The sequence below is a fragment of the Puntigrus tetrazona genome, chromosome 23 (genome assembly GCF_018831695.1).
Source record: "Puntigrus tetrazona isolate hp1 chromosome 23, ASM1883169v1, whole genome shotgun sequence".
Classification (NCBI taxonomy): domain Eukaryota; kingdom Metazoa; phylum Chordata; class Actinopteri; order Cypriniformes; family Cyprinidae; genus Puntigrus; species Puntigrus tetrazona.
In genome coordinates this window covers 1,037,375-1,053,306 of record NC_056721.1, presented here as the reverse complement: position 1 = coordinate 1,053,306, position 15,932 = coordinate 1,037,375, and the positions used below count along the sequence as shown (strand labels likewise).

Below are 15,932 nucleotides of genomic sequence, written 5' to 3'. Positions count from 1 at the left end.
GTCACAGAAACAGCAAACATTTGGGTGAATTGGTTTTTTTCCTTTCCTTTTTGTGGCTAACAAAGGATCGGGGTAGCCTGCTTTTTTTCGTCGAACCTGAAGTGATTTTTTTACACGATGTTTCTTTTGCTTGTGTTCTGATATATCATGAATGAACAATAACCAAGTAGTTTATATTTTCCATAATTGGCTTATAAACATAAAGTGTATTTTTGTCTCGACTGCACCCATGTGCTTTATTGAATTCAGATTCGGTTCAATAAAATAGGAACAAATATTCAGGCCTAAAACGGAAAAAAAATATGGCAAACGGTACAAATGCGTACATATGAGTTAAAAACAGCAATATGCAGCCGTTATTGATAGACAGTTGAAATATCACAAACTCTAGTGACATACTCGCACAATCCTCCAGATCATGAGAAGACCTTGCATGGCACAGCGTCATAAATCATTTCTATTTTTAGAGCACCTTTGCAGTGATATGTGTTAAATGTAACAATCACAAAAGAACAATAAGCTGTTCATTGTTGAAGGACCATGATGAAATGAAAATCTCACCTTGGAAAACTCATTTTTGCCAATATTTTCGATTTTCCCTTCGGTTAAAGAGAACGCTAAAACACGCGTGGAGCAAAAATCCCAGCTCGGGGTTATTGTGTACACAGGTTATTTAAGGTGTTGCAACTGTACACATGTCTCAAATGTATGCAGTCTACTGCAGTTATTTTTATGCATTGCATAACGATATATTATTTACACAATAGCAATCATTTATGTGTAATTTATTGATTCTCCCTAATTCGTCTTTTTCATTTTTTTTTTTTTTTTTTAAATGTTCCTTTCTTAAATAGCCTTCGCTCAGAAAGCCTGTTCGCACAGAGACCGGTCATTAGTCGGTTGCTATGCAGCATTTTACAAAATCATTTCAGGTTTAAGAACATTGCCGATAAACATGTTCACTTTTATTTGATTATTACTCAGACTTGGACTTTCGAATGCGTTAAAATGCACAAATTCGCCAACGTACGAAGTAGCCGTGAGGTTTTAAAATAAATATTTTAATAACGAAGTATCACATTTGCATGTTAGCCTATATATATATATATTTATATAAAATATATATATATATATATATATATATATTTATTTTATTTATTTTATTTATTTATTTATTTTTTTGATTATTTTAAAATGATCTAGTTTTTTTGGGGTGGCGTCTTATTCATTTTTAGTTTTTCATTAAACTCACTAATTTTATGTTGATAAAAACAAATGTTTTTTTATATGGATATGATACAAGATTGTTCTATTTTAAGCAATGTGATGAATGAGCTATGTCAACATTGATCTAAAACTAGTCTGATTATATTATTTAACATTTAATGGATTGCAGTACAAACATTACAGTTACATGTGGATTATATGATTTTAAATTCTTCTTGTTTTCTTCTTGAATATGTTTTTCTTTAGGTCAACCTCTTTGACCTAAAGTTAATATATCAACCATTTAATAACACTTTGCATGTTCACAGTTCTTTTAAAAAAAAAGTCATACAAAAAAAAAGCAAAAATTTATTTTCGTTTGACATTTTTATGATTTCATTAATTAGTAGATGTTAATACGTAGGGACAAATGTATGTAAAGTTTAATGCACGTACTAAATAGAAAACATTTAATATTTCTCTTTTGTTGTTATTATTAAATAGCAAAAAAGTAATCTAAAAGTAATCTAATCCCAAAGTAGTGAGGATACACTAGATTACATTATGACTGGATTATCATTATTGTTTGTATCCAGAAACAGACTCCAGTTTGTAAACAATCTTCCAAGCACTCATATATGTATGTATCTTTAAGACATCTTAAAATAGTGAAGCAAAGGTTTAAATATAAATATAATTTGGCCAATTTATATGCATTTTTAACTTGTGAGGGCACCCGAAATGGACTCAAAAATGAGTCACTTTGTCTAAATGAAGGAATGCAATAGGCTTCTGCAGTTTTTATAAGCAGCTAATAAATACTGACCCAAATCCACACCCAGCTCTGCATTTCCAAAATAAAAACCAAAGATTACTGCTTTATTTATGTATCATTTTTACAAAGAAAAATGTCCCCAGGTGGACTTGCGTATGTCTGGGGACACTTTTGTTTCCGATGCGTGGTGAAGTATATACACGCGCGCACACGCATAAACAGCGCGTCTCTCTGGCTCACACACACACACACACACACACACACAAACAAGGCTCTCATATCTCTGCTGCACACATGGGTTGATCATTCACCCGGGCCTTCAGCCAAAGCAGCTGCATAACCAGACGCTTCTGAGACACGCAGAAAATGATGCACTTCAACAACACATGATCAGCGAAACTTCATCAGCTGTATATTTCACGCCGACGGGTGAGTTGTTCCTCAGAGAACCCTTTCATTTTTAACTGGTTTCGAGTGCATGTTTTTGGTTTGTTTTATTCGTATTCGAATAGAAACTACCGAATACGAACTTCCCTGTGTGTGAACTCATCTGCTTCCAGCTGATATTTTATACGAGCGTTTATTAATTCATTATTTGGTAATGCCTCATATTTTAAGGTGTCCTTGTTCCACGTTAAATGCGCTTAACATTATAATAACAATAAATGATGCATAGTTAAATGCAAGTAGTGAGTGAATGGAGATAATAAAAGTTTGCTGTATAACTGTATAATTACACTGTAACAAAGACACCTTAAAATAAAGTGTAACCCTTTATTTAATTAGATCAGTAATAGCTCGTCGGACGGTGTTTATCGCATTGTGTTTTTTCATTAAAAACACCAGCAGACGTAATTGTTTATTTGCAGGAGAATCGCAAAGCCGTATTTACCGTGTAAACGCGCTCGCGTCGAATCGCCAAACGTCCTTCATGGGTCTGTTGTGTCACAGGAACCTGAAGATCCGGTTTGTGAGCGGACCAGCGTACGAGCTCAGCGCAGATCTTCACGGATCCGACGGCCGAGAAACACAAGATGGCTCATTACGACCCAGTAAGAGTTTTTATTCTTCTCCGCCTGCGCTGTACATTAGCCAGCATGTTTTAACATATTTCCTCTGTCCTCTTCAGTCCTTATCGTCTCCATCCGACGAGGTCAATCTGGGTGTGTCGGTCAATCCTCAGTAAGATCTTTTATTAGTCATTTGTCAGAAGAGTCCCGTAAACCTTTCATATGCTGCACGATTAGATTTATGCGGCTATTATATATCATAATAACTTAATAGGCTCTCTTGTGTGCTTCAGTGCCAAACCTACAGACTTTGACTTTCTGGCCGTGATCGGTAAAGGAACATTTGGGAAGGTGAGGCGCGTCTGATGCCCCTATCTGATTAACCGTGCTCCGTATGACTTCACCAATCATTAACGCTTCAGACGGAAGTCTGCTAAGGTTACCTTGATGAAAGAAATGTTTGTTTGGGGTTTTTTTTTTCCTCTTTTGACCTCCGCGAAATGCTGTTTTATCCCAAACAACGCGTGAGATATTGTGTCGATTGCAGGTGCTCTTGGCCAAACTGAAAGCCGATGGAAAGTTCTATGCCGTGAAAGTTTTGCAGAAGAAAGTCATATTGAAGAAAAAAGAGGTTGGTGTTTATTTATTTAATTCATTATGCAACCAGCTCCTTTTTCAATATATGAAAGAATAAAACACCTCATTGCTCTGATGATGATAGTATCTAATCTAATCTGACTTTCACTCCGTCCTTTGTACCATGCCACACTTCCCGGCCAAAAGACAGGCTTTTGATTTACTGCAGTAACTAATATTTGACGTTTAAAACGATCCGGTGTGCAAACTGTCTGCAGAGTTTCATAGTTTTATCGCTGAAAAGCTCCTCTCGGGAGGGCTGCATTGTGGCTTGTCTTATTCTTTTGGCCTGTCCTGGATGGTGTCAGCTCATATCTGTCTTCTCTTGTTCACCTCCGTCAATGCTGCGTTTGTGCGCGCCAGCAAAAGAACATAATGGCAGAGAGGAACGTGCTGCTCAAGAGCCTGAAGCACCCTTTTCTGGTCGGGCTGCACTACTCCTTTCAGACCTCGGAGAAGCTGTATTTTGTCCTGGATTACGTCAACGGTGGAGAGGTATGGCAAGAAAGCATCACTTATAGATACAACAGGCACTCTCAAAAATGCAGTAGTTCTGCCTGTCGGTTGCTGATTGGATGTTGGGATGTGGGCGTGGCCGATCAAAATGCAGGCAGGTTTGAGCGGACTAATGATTGGAGACAACAAAACTAAATGTACTGATAGGGTGACTTTGATTTCATGCATGTATTTGTTTATGCATTTATATTAGTGCTGTCAAACGATTAATCGTGATTAATTGCATCCGAAATAAAACTTTTCGTTTGGCGTAATATATGTGTGTGTTCTCTGTAAAATTATTACGTATATATAAATGCACATATTTTGACAATATTTACGTCTGTATTTATATTCGTATAATTTATATTATAAATAAATATAATATGTAAAACAATGCATTCTGAAATGTATGTTTGCATTATAATATCTATGCACAGAATTATGTAAATAATGTGCAATATTATGCAAACGAAATCTTTTATTTCGGATGTGATTAATCACAATTAAAAGCACTCATTTATATACGAGAAATGTGACAGTAAATGCATTCGTAAAGCTGTGTTAGATTTGCATTTCAAATAAATGCTTTCTTTCGCACTTTTGATCTTTAAAGAAACTTTTAATCCATGGCCGTTTAAGGAAATCGGGTCACGTGACACCGAGGACCAGTAACGATTAGAAATAGTGATGTTGAAAATCGGCCTTAAATGAATTACATTTAGCGAAAGCATTTTTTAAAAAATTGTAATCGTATATCATGACGTGATGCTGTTTTACTGTATTTTTGATTAAATAAATGCAGCATACATTTTTATCCCAAACTATATACTTATTAAGTACATAAGACTTCATAATGATCAACATGTACATTGATATGCTTCGCAACATCTGATTAATATGGAAGTGTTTTCGCATAGGAATTAGAAAACGTCAGCTTTTTGCGTTCGTGTTAAAATCCTCACGTTAACAGACGAAACTGTAGGTTTAAGTACTATATCAGACTTTCCATTTTACACGGCGGATGCATAAAAGAGCTCCTTTGTCTCCTGCAGTTATTTTATCACCTGCAGAGAGAGCGCTGTTTCTCCGAGGCTCGAGCTCGCTTCTACACGGCGGAGGTGGCCAGTGCCATCGGATACCTTCACTCTCTCAATATAGTTTACAGGTCGGTAACTGCAGCACTTTCCTGCCATATCACAGCTGGCCTGGTCTCACCTCCATGTTTTCATGTTCCCGTCTAGAGATCTCAAGCCGGAAAACATTCTGTTAGACTATCAGGTGAGACAGCTATATTAGACTGGTGCACGCAACATACTAATAAAAGCATTGCGATATATGAGTTTGTGTCTGATCTCTTTCAGGGTCACGTGGTGTTAACAGATTTCGGTTTGTGTAAAGAAGGCATAGAACCCGAAGGGACCACCACAACCTTCTGCGGCACTCCAGAGGTACGAATACCGAGTCGAGTCAAATCAGTCGCGTCTTCTTATATCTTCATTGCTTGGTTGCATTGAGCAAATATAAAGTGGAGGGTGGTATAGTTTCCATTTTGTAACAGCACAAGCAATCCGGCTCTTTTATGAACACTTTTTATAAATTATTTTATGTATCCGAGTCAAGTGGTTTTGTCTCACTCTTAGTATCTGGCCCCTGAGATCCTACGCAAAGAGCCGTATGACCGCACTGTGGACTGGTGGTGTCTTGGAGCTGTGCTCTTTGAGATGCTGTACAGCTTAGTAAGTTCTCTCTCTCTCTCTCTCTCTCTATATACATATATATATATATATATATATATGTCAATGGGACATAATCACATTTAATTTGGGGTGCCTGTGGAACACAGCCTCCATTCTACAGTCGGGACATGTCTGAGATGTACGACGCGATCCTTCACAAACCTCTGCAGCTGCCACCGGGGAAGTCCGAGGCCTCGAGTCACCTGCTCTGCGGACTCCTGCAGAAAGATCAGCATCGCCGGTTAGGAGCCATTGCTGATTTTGTGAGTGACTCCCTAGAGGGCTTTGTCATTGTGAAACTGTTTATCAGGCCAGGCGTCAACGTTAATGTATCAACTGTTTTGCTTTTGCAGTTGGAGATTAAAAATCACGTGTTCTTTGGCCCCATTAACTGGGACGACCTCTACCACAAGCGAATCACTCCTCCATATAACCCAAATGTGGTAGGTTCTTACAAACTGCCTACAGGCTTTGTCTGGGCATTGCTTTTTTATTTAGAAGGAAATACCAGAGTTACATTTTCAAATAAGTAACATACTTTGTTTCCCACGTCCTCGCTGACTGCTCTTGGGTTGCCATGTTGAGAGAAATCGTGAGTAAGTTCAGAGGACGTGTATGTGAACATGATGTGGTTCTATACTAAATATAAACATGCATTCACTCACCTGCACAAAAACACATTCAATATCCCTCAAAATGAATAAAAACAGTCATTAGAATATTATACAAACCTGCAATACTCAAATAAAACAAATATAATGTATGTATTTCATAAACCAAAATCTTTGCTACTTATCTTCGATGATCCAATTCGACCAAACTAAGCAAAAATCATCCATTTGTGTTTTATTTTTGTTATTTCTAAGTAGTGTTGAACTTTCTTCTCCGGCGTCATATTCTTTACGTGATTACTTTGAGAGGCACCCTCTACTGTAGAGACGTGACTTTAGATTTCCTTCAGCCTGAAGCGGATTCATTTGTAAAAGAACTTTTTTTAAGGAGCAATGCAATATTGTACACTGTTGGCGATTATTAGAAAGCAAATACAGATTATTACTGTATTCACCTTTTTGCTGCAGGCACACGTTCCTTTGTGGTTCCTCAGTGTTAGAAAGCGATTTGCGTAATAAGACTTCTGCCGTGTTTCTCCAGAGAGGCCCAGCAGACCTTCAGCACATTGACCCAGAGTTCACCAGAGAGATGGTGCCCAACTCCGTGGGCCGCACTCCGGAGCCCACCCCCAGCCTCGCCACCAGCAGCTCCAACGCCTTCAACGGCTTCTCGTACATCTCTGGAGAAGACGGCTTCCTCTGAGGAGTTTCTGGACACTGGAAAAACACTGGACTGTAATGAGGGTAAAAGCTGTGACACTGGAAATGCAACGAGTTTTAAGATGCCGTGCTCATTTTGCATTCATGAGAAGATGTTTCATCAGTACGCACTCGTGGTCATTGTGTAACATTGTGTGGACATTGGGGGGAGACAGATTTGTTGATTGCGCCACTGGCAAAGCAGCTATAGTTGCAAAAGCTGTAAAAGTCTAGGTTTCTGATCTTGCTCATCTTTTGGGGGTTGTGGATCTGCGTGCCTTACTCTTGGCAACATCCTCATTTAATCTTCTTCATCTGATTACTGAAAAGCATTAAAAACCTTCGCTTTGTAACGTTTTGTTGCAAAACAACCCGTAAGAGCATTTCTTCTGTTAAAAAGGCATTGAAAATGCCCCAATCGAGTCTATTTCATGTGTGATCCATTAATGTGAACTTTAATCTAACTGTGCTTTATGAAATCATGTATTAATGCTCAGAAAGTCTTCAGAAATGTGAACAACCATTGATAAATGTATATGTTTTTATTTCTCATTGAAGCTATACAGATATACTGCTCATAATGTTACATGTTTTAGTTTAGGGTCGATTTGTGAGACATGTCAGAATTCACCTTGAAAAAAAAGTGCTGAGATTTTACTTAATTTTCCTCTGATGTGGCACTTTTTGTTTCCGTATGACAAAGCAGCAAGAATTCATAAAAACATTACATTCACACCCAGGCAGAGGATCTCCGTCTATTTCAATAGTAACATTTATTGTACAAGACCGTGAGCAGAAACTTGTATCCTTGTCCTGCTGGTGATAAATGTAAATTAAAACGAAAAGAAAGAGTGTTTCATGAGAGTGCGGATCATGGTCTTGTATAAAAAATTATTTACTGGATTGACGCGCCTAAATAAAAGAACAAGCCATAAAATAGCGCTGTGCAAACTATGTTTGTGGGATGGTAACATTAAACTTAAACTTGCTACAGTTAGGAGCACAGATGCTGTGTGTATATTGTTAAAAATGTAATCAAAGAAATGGACCATACTGACTTTTCAGGCATTTTCTATAAAGTTAGTGTACTATGTGGGAGGTGCAATGCAAGATAAGCAGTCTTAAAGGCACTGTAATCAGCAAAGATGAATATATACAAATGTGTGCTTTCCACACTGTACAGCAACTTTTGAAAAAGTTAGGATATAATGTATACTCTCTCTGACGTTTCTCCCTGTTTTGAGACATTTAAAAATGATTTTAGAATTTTATTGAACTCTATAAAACTATTAAAAGTGAAGATTGCATTCAAACTCTCCAAACATGTGTCTTACAATTTGCTTTTCATGTTTTGGTATCAATTCGTTTTTTTTGTTTTATTACTGTCATTCTGCATACTGTGTGTCGTTTACCTGTAACGTTTTTAAACGGTTTATGCTGCGTATTTCTGCGCAGACCCGTTGAGCGGCAGTGGGAGCGAAGCAGCGGCGTGCTGCGCAAACTGAGCGCAGATGTGACGCAGTAGAGCGCAGGAGCTGTGCGCGCGGGCTCAGGACACAGCAGTTGGAGGTTAGGCTCGTGCGAGGCAAACAAAACGACACACACGCCGTCAGATTTCCCTACAGTCGCGTACGTCTTTCGTTAGAATAGCGAGTTTACGTCTTTAATAAACGTTGACATTTTACAAACTCCTGCGGGACAGTGAAGATATGCCCGGGCGAGTGTGTGGGTAAGAAAGAGAAACAACAGTTTAAAAGTGTGCCGTTAAATTGCTGCAAATGTTGACTAGTGAACAAATGACACAATTATTTCCGTCAACAAACTGGCTCTTAAAGCAGCTGTCGTTAAATCTATCGGTAGATGTAACGTTAGGGATGTGAGCGGCCGTTGCGCTAACTGTCGAAGTTTCGTCGCGTTATTTTAGTATCTGAAATGTATCAAAACCGCTTCAGTTAGAGAGAAGAGATATTGTTATTGTGCTAATATTAAAGCATTCGCTATTATAAACTAAAAATGTCTTCTACAGAGCGGGTTTAACAGTATAACTTTTGTCTTTTCCAGAGGAAGTGTTGGTTAACGTTAGTTTACCTCTGAACTAGCCAGGAATGCTAATCATGAAGTTTATTTTCTCAAATCGCTCAGTCTCCCAGGCTATGTAGGGCACTTTAGGTTTTAAAGTGGTGTTCTAGAAAAGTTTAGTTTACATTTTGTTATCTGCACTTCATTGTCTATCTATGTATAATCTGCTGTGTTCACTAACGGTCGAACAGTGCGGTTAGAACTGCCCCCATGAAATTAGCAAAGAGTTAGCCTTCTGGGCGCAAACTAACATCATAACATCTCGTTTAGGATTTTTCATTTTCATCAAAATAAATTGTAGCAGTTCTCTTGGACTCAGTCATATTGAAATAAATACGCTGTATTTTCAGGCAAATGGCTGACGATTGATAGGATTGACGTCTTCTTTAAAATTTTGTAAAGACAAACGAAAGCACACTAAAAAGATGGAAAGGGATAGTTTGCACAAAGATGAAGAGTCAGTCATCACGTACACACGCTGAAGCTGTTTCAAACGATGATATTTTGGATCAGTTGAAGTCAATGAATGATTTGGTTACCTACATTCTTTAATCTTGTGTTTAGCAGAAGAAACTCATACAGGTGTGAAACAACTCGACGTGGAGTAAACATCATTTTGGATGATCTGGAGTTCACTTCTACTTCGCTCAAATTTGATAAAAGTTGATCAAAGTCAGAGCTGATCTTTTTTCAAAATTGGCAAATATATGATGCACGGTGTTAAAAAACAGATTATACAAGTTGTGTATTCCTCTAGCTAAACACACTCGTACAGAAATGCTGTATTATCTTCAAAAATCACTCTTAGTATTAAACAAATTTGGTGGTAACTCAATAATACATTTTAATTTTTAACTAATTCGATTCTTTAAAAATTTTAGGCTGAGTATTCTGTGACTGAAGTATACTTTGAAAGCACAGCTCCTTGAAAGGGAAAGTAAGGTATGTTTCATATTTTCTTTTTCTGTTGCTTTAATATCTTCCTATCTGTGATCTCATTAAAATCATACTTCTATGACCGTGGTTTTCTGCACACGGTTGCCGCTTTCTTGTGTGTATAGGTTCATAGCAGGTTCTGTAAGTCTGATTAGGACTAGAGTTCAGCTAACCAGTCACATCTAGGAATATATAATCGCAGTTATGAAGCCGGTTTGATTCTCATCTCTGTATTTCTAGTGTAAGAGAAGCTATGGTAAGTCTTAAACCTAAGGGTGTGACTGATCCTGAGTCTGATAATGATGAAGATGTTGAGCGCCTGAAGAGCAAATGGACTTCAAAAGAGGTGAGCAAAAGTAAATCTTCTAGTAAATAGTACAATTATTGGAGTTTTTATTGTCTGCTTCCAAATGCTTTATGTGCTTATGGAGGGTGTGTGCTAGAGATGTATGGAAATCTGATTAACCTTTGATCAAAATATGCCATGTTTCTTGAGATTCAGCCATGTACGCGAACGTGCTTGGTTTTAAGATATAACCCTTTTTTTGGTGGTTTGTTTTATCGCGAATTTTTAGGATGAAAGACTTGCGTCCCTCGTTGGAAGGTTTGGAAAGGAAGAGTGGGAAATCATTTCAGGATTCCTACCTGTGAGTATTTTAATTTGAATTGTTAATGAACGTGTTTCAGTGGACGTTTCCGGTTGTACATATTTGAGTCTGGAGTTGTGTTCGCAGGGACGCTCTGCGCAGGAATGTAAATACAGATTTACCGTTGTGTTAGACCCAGAGCTCGTTAAAGGAACATGGACCAAAGAAGAAGATGAAAAGGTCAGTGATGACTGGTAAATGTAGTAGATGTTAATGATGAAAAAATGCCGAATTGTATATATTTTTTTGTCCAAAGCTAAAAGATGGATTAAAAATATCTTAGTTGTATGTTATTTCTAACATTTAACAATATATTTTCGTATACAGCATAAGTTTCTGAACCGAAATGGTGAAGAGCTCCTGATGTAAGCAGCTTTGGAGATCTGATGGTGATGTCTTCTCTTTCTGTAGCTCATTCAGCTGGTGTCTTTGTATGGTGACAAGAAGTGGAGCACAATCGCAAAGCACCTGAAAGGCAGAAGGGGCAAACAGTGCCGCGAGCGATGGCATAATCACCTCGACCCTTCTGTGATTAAGACCCCCTGGACAGAAGAGGAAGATCTTATGATCATAAAATGCCATTGTATGCTGGGATCTCGGTGGGCACAGATTGCAAAGTTTCTTCCTGGAAGGTAATTTAGAACTTTTTATTAAATAATCATTTTGTCGTAATTTATTATACAATTAAGGCTGTCCTCTCAGTTTCATTTGTGAATGGTAAGATATGTAAATTGTTGAAGAAAGGTAATGAAACTGCATTTGGTAATGTTTGGTAGGACTGATAATTCCATAAAGAACCACTGGTATTCAACCTTAAGACGTAAAATGGACAAGGGCACCTACAAGATGGAGGACGTTGACTTGAGTGATATTGGACTCTACTTGTCACAAAAAGAAACCACTTCTTCCACAAATCATGAAAAGGTTTTTTTATAGAAATTGTTTATGTTGTCTATATTATTTGTGTCATTTGTGTTTAGCACTTGATCTCGCAAACTTCTTGTTCAGTTCTGTTCATTTAATTAATTTAAATTTACTCTTAACTAACTGAATTTATTGATCTTACTGTGTTCACACATTGCTCTAATCATTAGTTTCACATACGAAACAAATGATACTTTTTTTTAAGGTTTAATTTAAAGCAGCTTTCCACAAGTTTGGCTTCTTTGTCGCCATCTGTTTAATTGCAGTTATTTGTGGAATTATCTTGTGTGGTTTTTGCACACACTGCACAATATATATATATATATATATATATATATATATATATATATATATATATATATATATATATATATATAATATTTTTGGCTGGTTAGGTACTTTCTCAAACATTGATTTTGGAATTTTTAACAAAAGAAAACTACGGATGACTACACATGAACAAAGGTATAATTCCTCTAGCATTGATACAAGTTTGTAGGTTTGCTTCAAAAACCTAATTTTACATCAAAACACAATTTGTACATTCTGCCCCTAAACCAAGATTTAGCATTTGTGTTAAGTTCAAATATTGAGTCCTTTGATTTTAATGCCAATTCCACATAAAAGTGGAGAGCCTGAGGAGACATGTATGAACAGCTTACTTGGAATGATTTACAAATAAATATATTTGCCTATGCTTATTTTAAATATTTGATTTTAATTTAACAGTCAAAGAGCACAGCAGAGCCACTACCCAAGGTGAAGGAGATGAAGACGATTTTACAAAAAACGCTGGATGCAAACAGTCCTCCCCTCTACCCATGTTCCTCTTCACCGTCCAGCTCCAGAAGTCCTTCTGCTGTGCTGCCGCAGCATAAAGCTTTTGTTGATGAGGTTTTGCGATTGCTTGCAGAGGACATGCTGCCCCTGAGTTTCACTGAAGGCTCTGGGTTTCGTCAGTTCATGTCCTCCATTTGTCCTCAACACCCACAGCTTTCACAGCGCACCATAGCTTTAGAGCTTTATAATGTTGTGGAGAAAACCATCAAGCCACAGCTGATCCAGCAGCTCATGAAGTGTGTGTCTTTGAGTGCGGGTCGTAATGTTGTTCACATCACCGCTGATATTTGGGCTGGTGAACACTCGGAACCGCTTCTCGCCATTCAGATGCACTTTCTTGATGATGACTGGAACGTTCACAGACCGACTGTGGCTTTTCGCCAGTTGCAGTCTAATCAGTTTACAGCAAAGATCGGAGGAGAGCTTGAATCAGTTCTACTGAGCTATGGGCTTTTCCCACATAACATTGGCTACAGCATTATCCACGAGGCCAAGAACACTATTGCTACACATGATGTTTTCTGTGACTACAAGATCATGCATTCTGCCCAAAAGAACGAAGCAGACGAAGAGGAGTTATTGCATTTTCTTGATGACCAATTCGCCATTGATGATTACTCTATAGCTGAAATCTCATGCAGCAAACATCTGGATTGTATTACAACACTACTGCATTGTGTAATGAAGGAGGCACTGAAGAAGTCCAGAGTTGTTGAGCGCATCCTCCTTGAGATACAAAGCGTGGTTTCTTTTTTCCGCCGCAGTGCCTACTGGCTCGAGGTCTTTGCACGGAAATGCAAGCTCTCACAGTCCATTTTTTGCAGCACAAGCAGCTCCTCGTGGAATTCCACCATCACCATCATTCGTGAAATAATGCAGGAGTCCGTATGGGACCTGGTGATGACCCTTCTCAATCAAGCTCGCACAGAGGCAAACAGCTGCCACGTTTGTCCACCGGTAGTTCATGTTGCACGAGAGCAGGTGGTGGACTTTGTTGGCTTGGTGGAGCCTTTTGAAGAAGTGGTGCAGGTGCTTCAGGAAGACGCTTTCACGTTGTCCCTCGTCATTCCTTCCATTGTTGGACTCGATAAAACTCTCGAGACCAGAGCCACAAGCTTCAGCCTTTTCTGCTCAGCCCTGCGCTCTGGTCTACGTTCTTACTTCCAGCCTCTGATTTTGCGAAGAGATTTTATTCTAGCCACTGTTCTGGACCCTCGAATCAAGCTGCAGCCCTTTGACAGCGGAAAAGAGAAGTTCAAGAGTACCACACTGTTTACGCCCTCCAAACAGCGTGCCACTTCAGTTGTGGAGTCAGCATTAAGCGAAAGTAGTACTGCTACAGAAGTGAGCTGTGATAAAGCAATGAACGTGTCTGAGCTGCGTCAGTATTTATCAGAGCCCTTGTGTGAGGGAGAGGTTTCTGTCCAGGCCTTTTGGAAAGAAGCTACCTGCTTCCCTCGCCTACGGAGCGTCTGCCGCAAACTGTTGGCCGTCCCGGCATCTTCAGGGGGCTTTAAAAGACTGTTTCCTCTAGCCTCCTGTATTGTAAGGGCCCAGAGAAACAGACTGCCTCAACACACCACAGAACGACTTCTGTTGTACAGAGAATATATGAAAACAAATGGCAAAAATGCGATGGAGTAAACACTAAGCGTTTCGCTTTCTTAAAGTATGTGGAAAATAATGTTTTTGTTTCTATTTAATTTTTTGTTTGTTTATTGAGTGACTTCGTTAGAATGTCACCTGATGATGATGATGATGATGATAATAAAAGACTTGATATCTTGAATTGATTATCATATCATTCTGAATAAGAGAGAACCTGCTTATATGACCTGGCTTTCAGACTTTCTCCTCCATGTCTTTAAAGATGCAGACTCCTCATTTTCTTGAGATCAAAATAGGTGTGAGAATGGTAAAGATGTTTTGCATTGCATTTTAAAATATTTGTTCACCAATGCATTTTGGGTCAGCGTCGCAAATCAGCTAATATTGTCTTAAATAGCCTGCATAGCACTTTCATAAGATATGATGTTGACCATACACACACATACACGTATGCACATTACAGTTTTGGACACGTTAGGTAATAAAAATATTTTTAAAAGACTTTAAAGTACAAATACGTGAGCGAATATGTTAAATAGAATAAGCAACATGCCCCCGATCGTTCTCACCTTTTTCCTGTTCACCTGTCTGCATCTCTGGTCTTTGGTGGCGTGTTTGAGACCCAGAAAAATAAGTGTAAAAGCTTGCAGTGCTGATGCTGTATTGAGAGGATCAATACTCATATTAAATGTATGAACTATTTTAAGCGCACTACTATCTGGACATTAATGTGCTTCCCCCTTCTCTCTGCTGTATTGGTCTGTGATTTGTGGACAAAGAAGGTTTATTTGTGAAAAACATTGGGCCTGACGCTTCTCAACATCTCTAATCAAGTGTATGTAGGTGTGAGGCTGTCTGGGCACTAACATTCTGACTGACCATTTAGTTTTGCAGTCCTGTCCTGCATTTTTTAATTGTATGATGAGCCATTTCTATCTCATATACATCACGGTAGGGAAGACATTTTGGTTGTGGTTTTCTTTTCATGCCAACTTTACCCACAGAGCTTAACTGGACTCAGTGGTTCAGATCGACTGGTTCAGTCTGTCTTTGAACCCAGTAGTTAAACGGACTGAACCAGTCATTCTGAAATCACTGAGCACTGTAGCATTTTTTAAATATTTGTTGGTTCACCAATGCATTACCATTCTGTATAACTTCCTCACCCATATGTCATTCCAAAACCATACATCTGTGAAAAAAATTGTGATTCATGTTTTATATATATATATTATATACTTCCATATAATGAAAGTGAGTGAGGACTGGATCTTTACTTACACATTACTGCCCTTTTGTTGTTTCGATTTCTTCATTTGTAAATGTTTTTTTATGCTTTCTTGTACTAATCCAAATAAAGTTTATTAAAAAAAGATACAGGAATTGACAGCTTATTTGGAATGTTTAGAAATGAAAGAAACAACTTGTCATAAAAATATCGTAAAGACAGCTTTTAATAAAAGGTATAACTTGCAACAGTAAACTAAATGATAAACTAAAAAAGTATATTTAAATAGCTATTGAACACATTACGAGGAAACTTATTGTCCCACATGTCAAATGAACATACAATGGATGCCTTTCTTCAAAATAATGACTTGGCAAAATATGATAACGTTTTTCTTTTTTTTTTATGTTCAGTCTTTCCAAAGAAAGTGCCAAGTCCTTTTAGCCATAGCTCTTGATGCTTTTAAATTTGTAGATTTAAAATACATTTTCACGATGTT

At 38.0% G+C, this 15,932-nt stretch overlaps 2 protein-coding genes across 5 annotated transcripts; both read left to right on the top strand.

The window, feature by feature from the left end:
- The first annotated feature begins 1,834 nt into the window (after positions 1-1,834).
- sgk2a (serum/glucocorticoid regulated kinase 2a) lies at positions 1,835-8,487 on the top strand. Of its 2 annotated transcripts, XM_043224657.1 has the most exons (13): positions 1,852-2,410; positions 2,933-3,033; positions 3,111-3,163; positions 3,285-3,342; positions 3,539-3,622; positions 3,991-4,122; positions 5,178-5,290; positions 5,367-5,403; positions 5,487-5,573; positions 5,766-5,861; positions 5,969-6,124; positions 6,215-6,304; positions 7,014-8,487. In XM_043224657.1, the coding sequence occupies exons 2-13, from the start codon at positions 3,016-3,018 to the stop codon at positions 7,173-7,175; spliced, it is 1,086 nt and encodes a 361-aa protein (XP_043080592.1). In that variant the 5' UTR covers positions 1,852-2,410; positions 2,933-3,015; the 3' UTR covers positions 7,176-8,487. The 2 variants fall into 2 exon arrangements, with proteins under 2 accessions (XP_043080593.1, XP_043080592.1); XM_043224658.1 differs by lacking the exon at positions 5,766-5,861 and having other exon boundaries at positions 1,835-2,410.
- A 184-nt stretch (positions 8,488-8,671) lies between these two features.
- mybl2a (v-myb avian myeloblastosis viral oncogene homolog-like 2a) lies at positions 8,672-14,386 on the top strand. Of its 3 annotated transcripts, none has more exons than XM_043224095.1 (8): positions 8,672-8,740; positions 10,132-10,192; positions 10,427-10,532; positions 10,762-10,833; positions 10,921-11,013; positions 11,245-11,465; positions 11,610-11,757; positions 12,487-14,386. In XM_043224095.1, the coding sequence occupies exons 3-8, from the start codon at positions 10,440-10,442 to the stop codon at positions 14,239-14,241; spliced, it is 2,382 nt and encodes a 793-aa protein (XP_043080030.1). In that variant the 5' UTR covers positions 8,672-8,740; positions 10,132-10,192; positions 10,427-10,439; the 3' UTR covers positions 14,242-14,386. The 3 variants fall into 3 exon arrangements, with proteins under 3 accessions (XP_043080030.1, XP_043080028.1, XP_043080029.1); XM_043224093.1 differs by having other exon boundaries at positions 8,698-8,900; XM_043224094.1 differs by having other exon boundaries at positions 8,698-10,192.
- Positions 14,387-15,932: the final 1,546 nt, after the last annotated feature.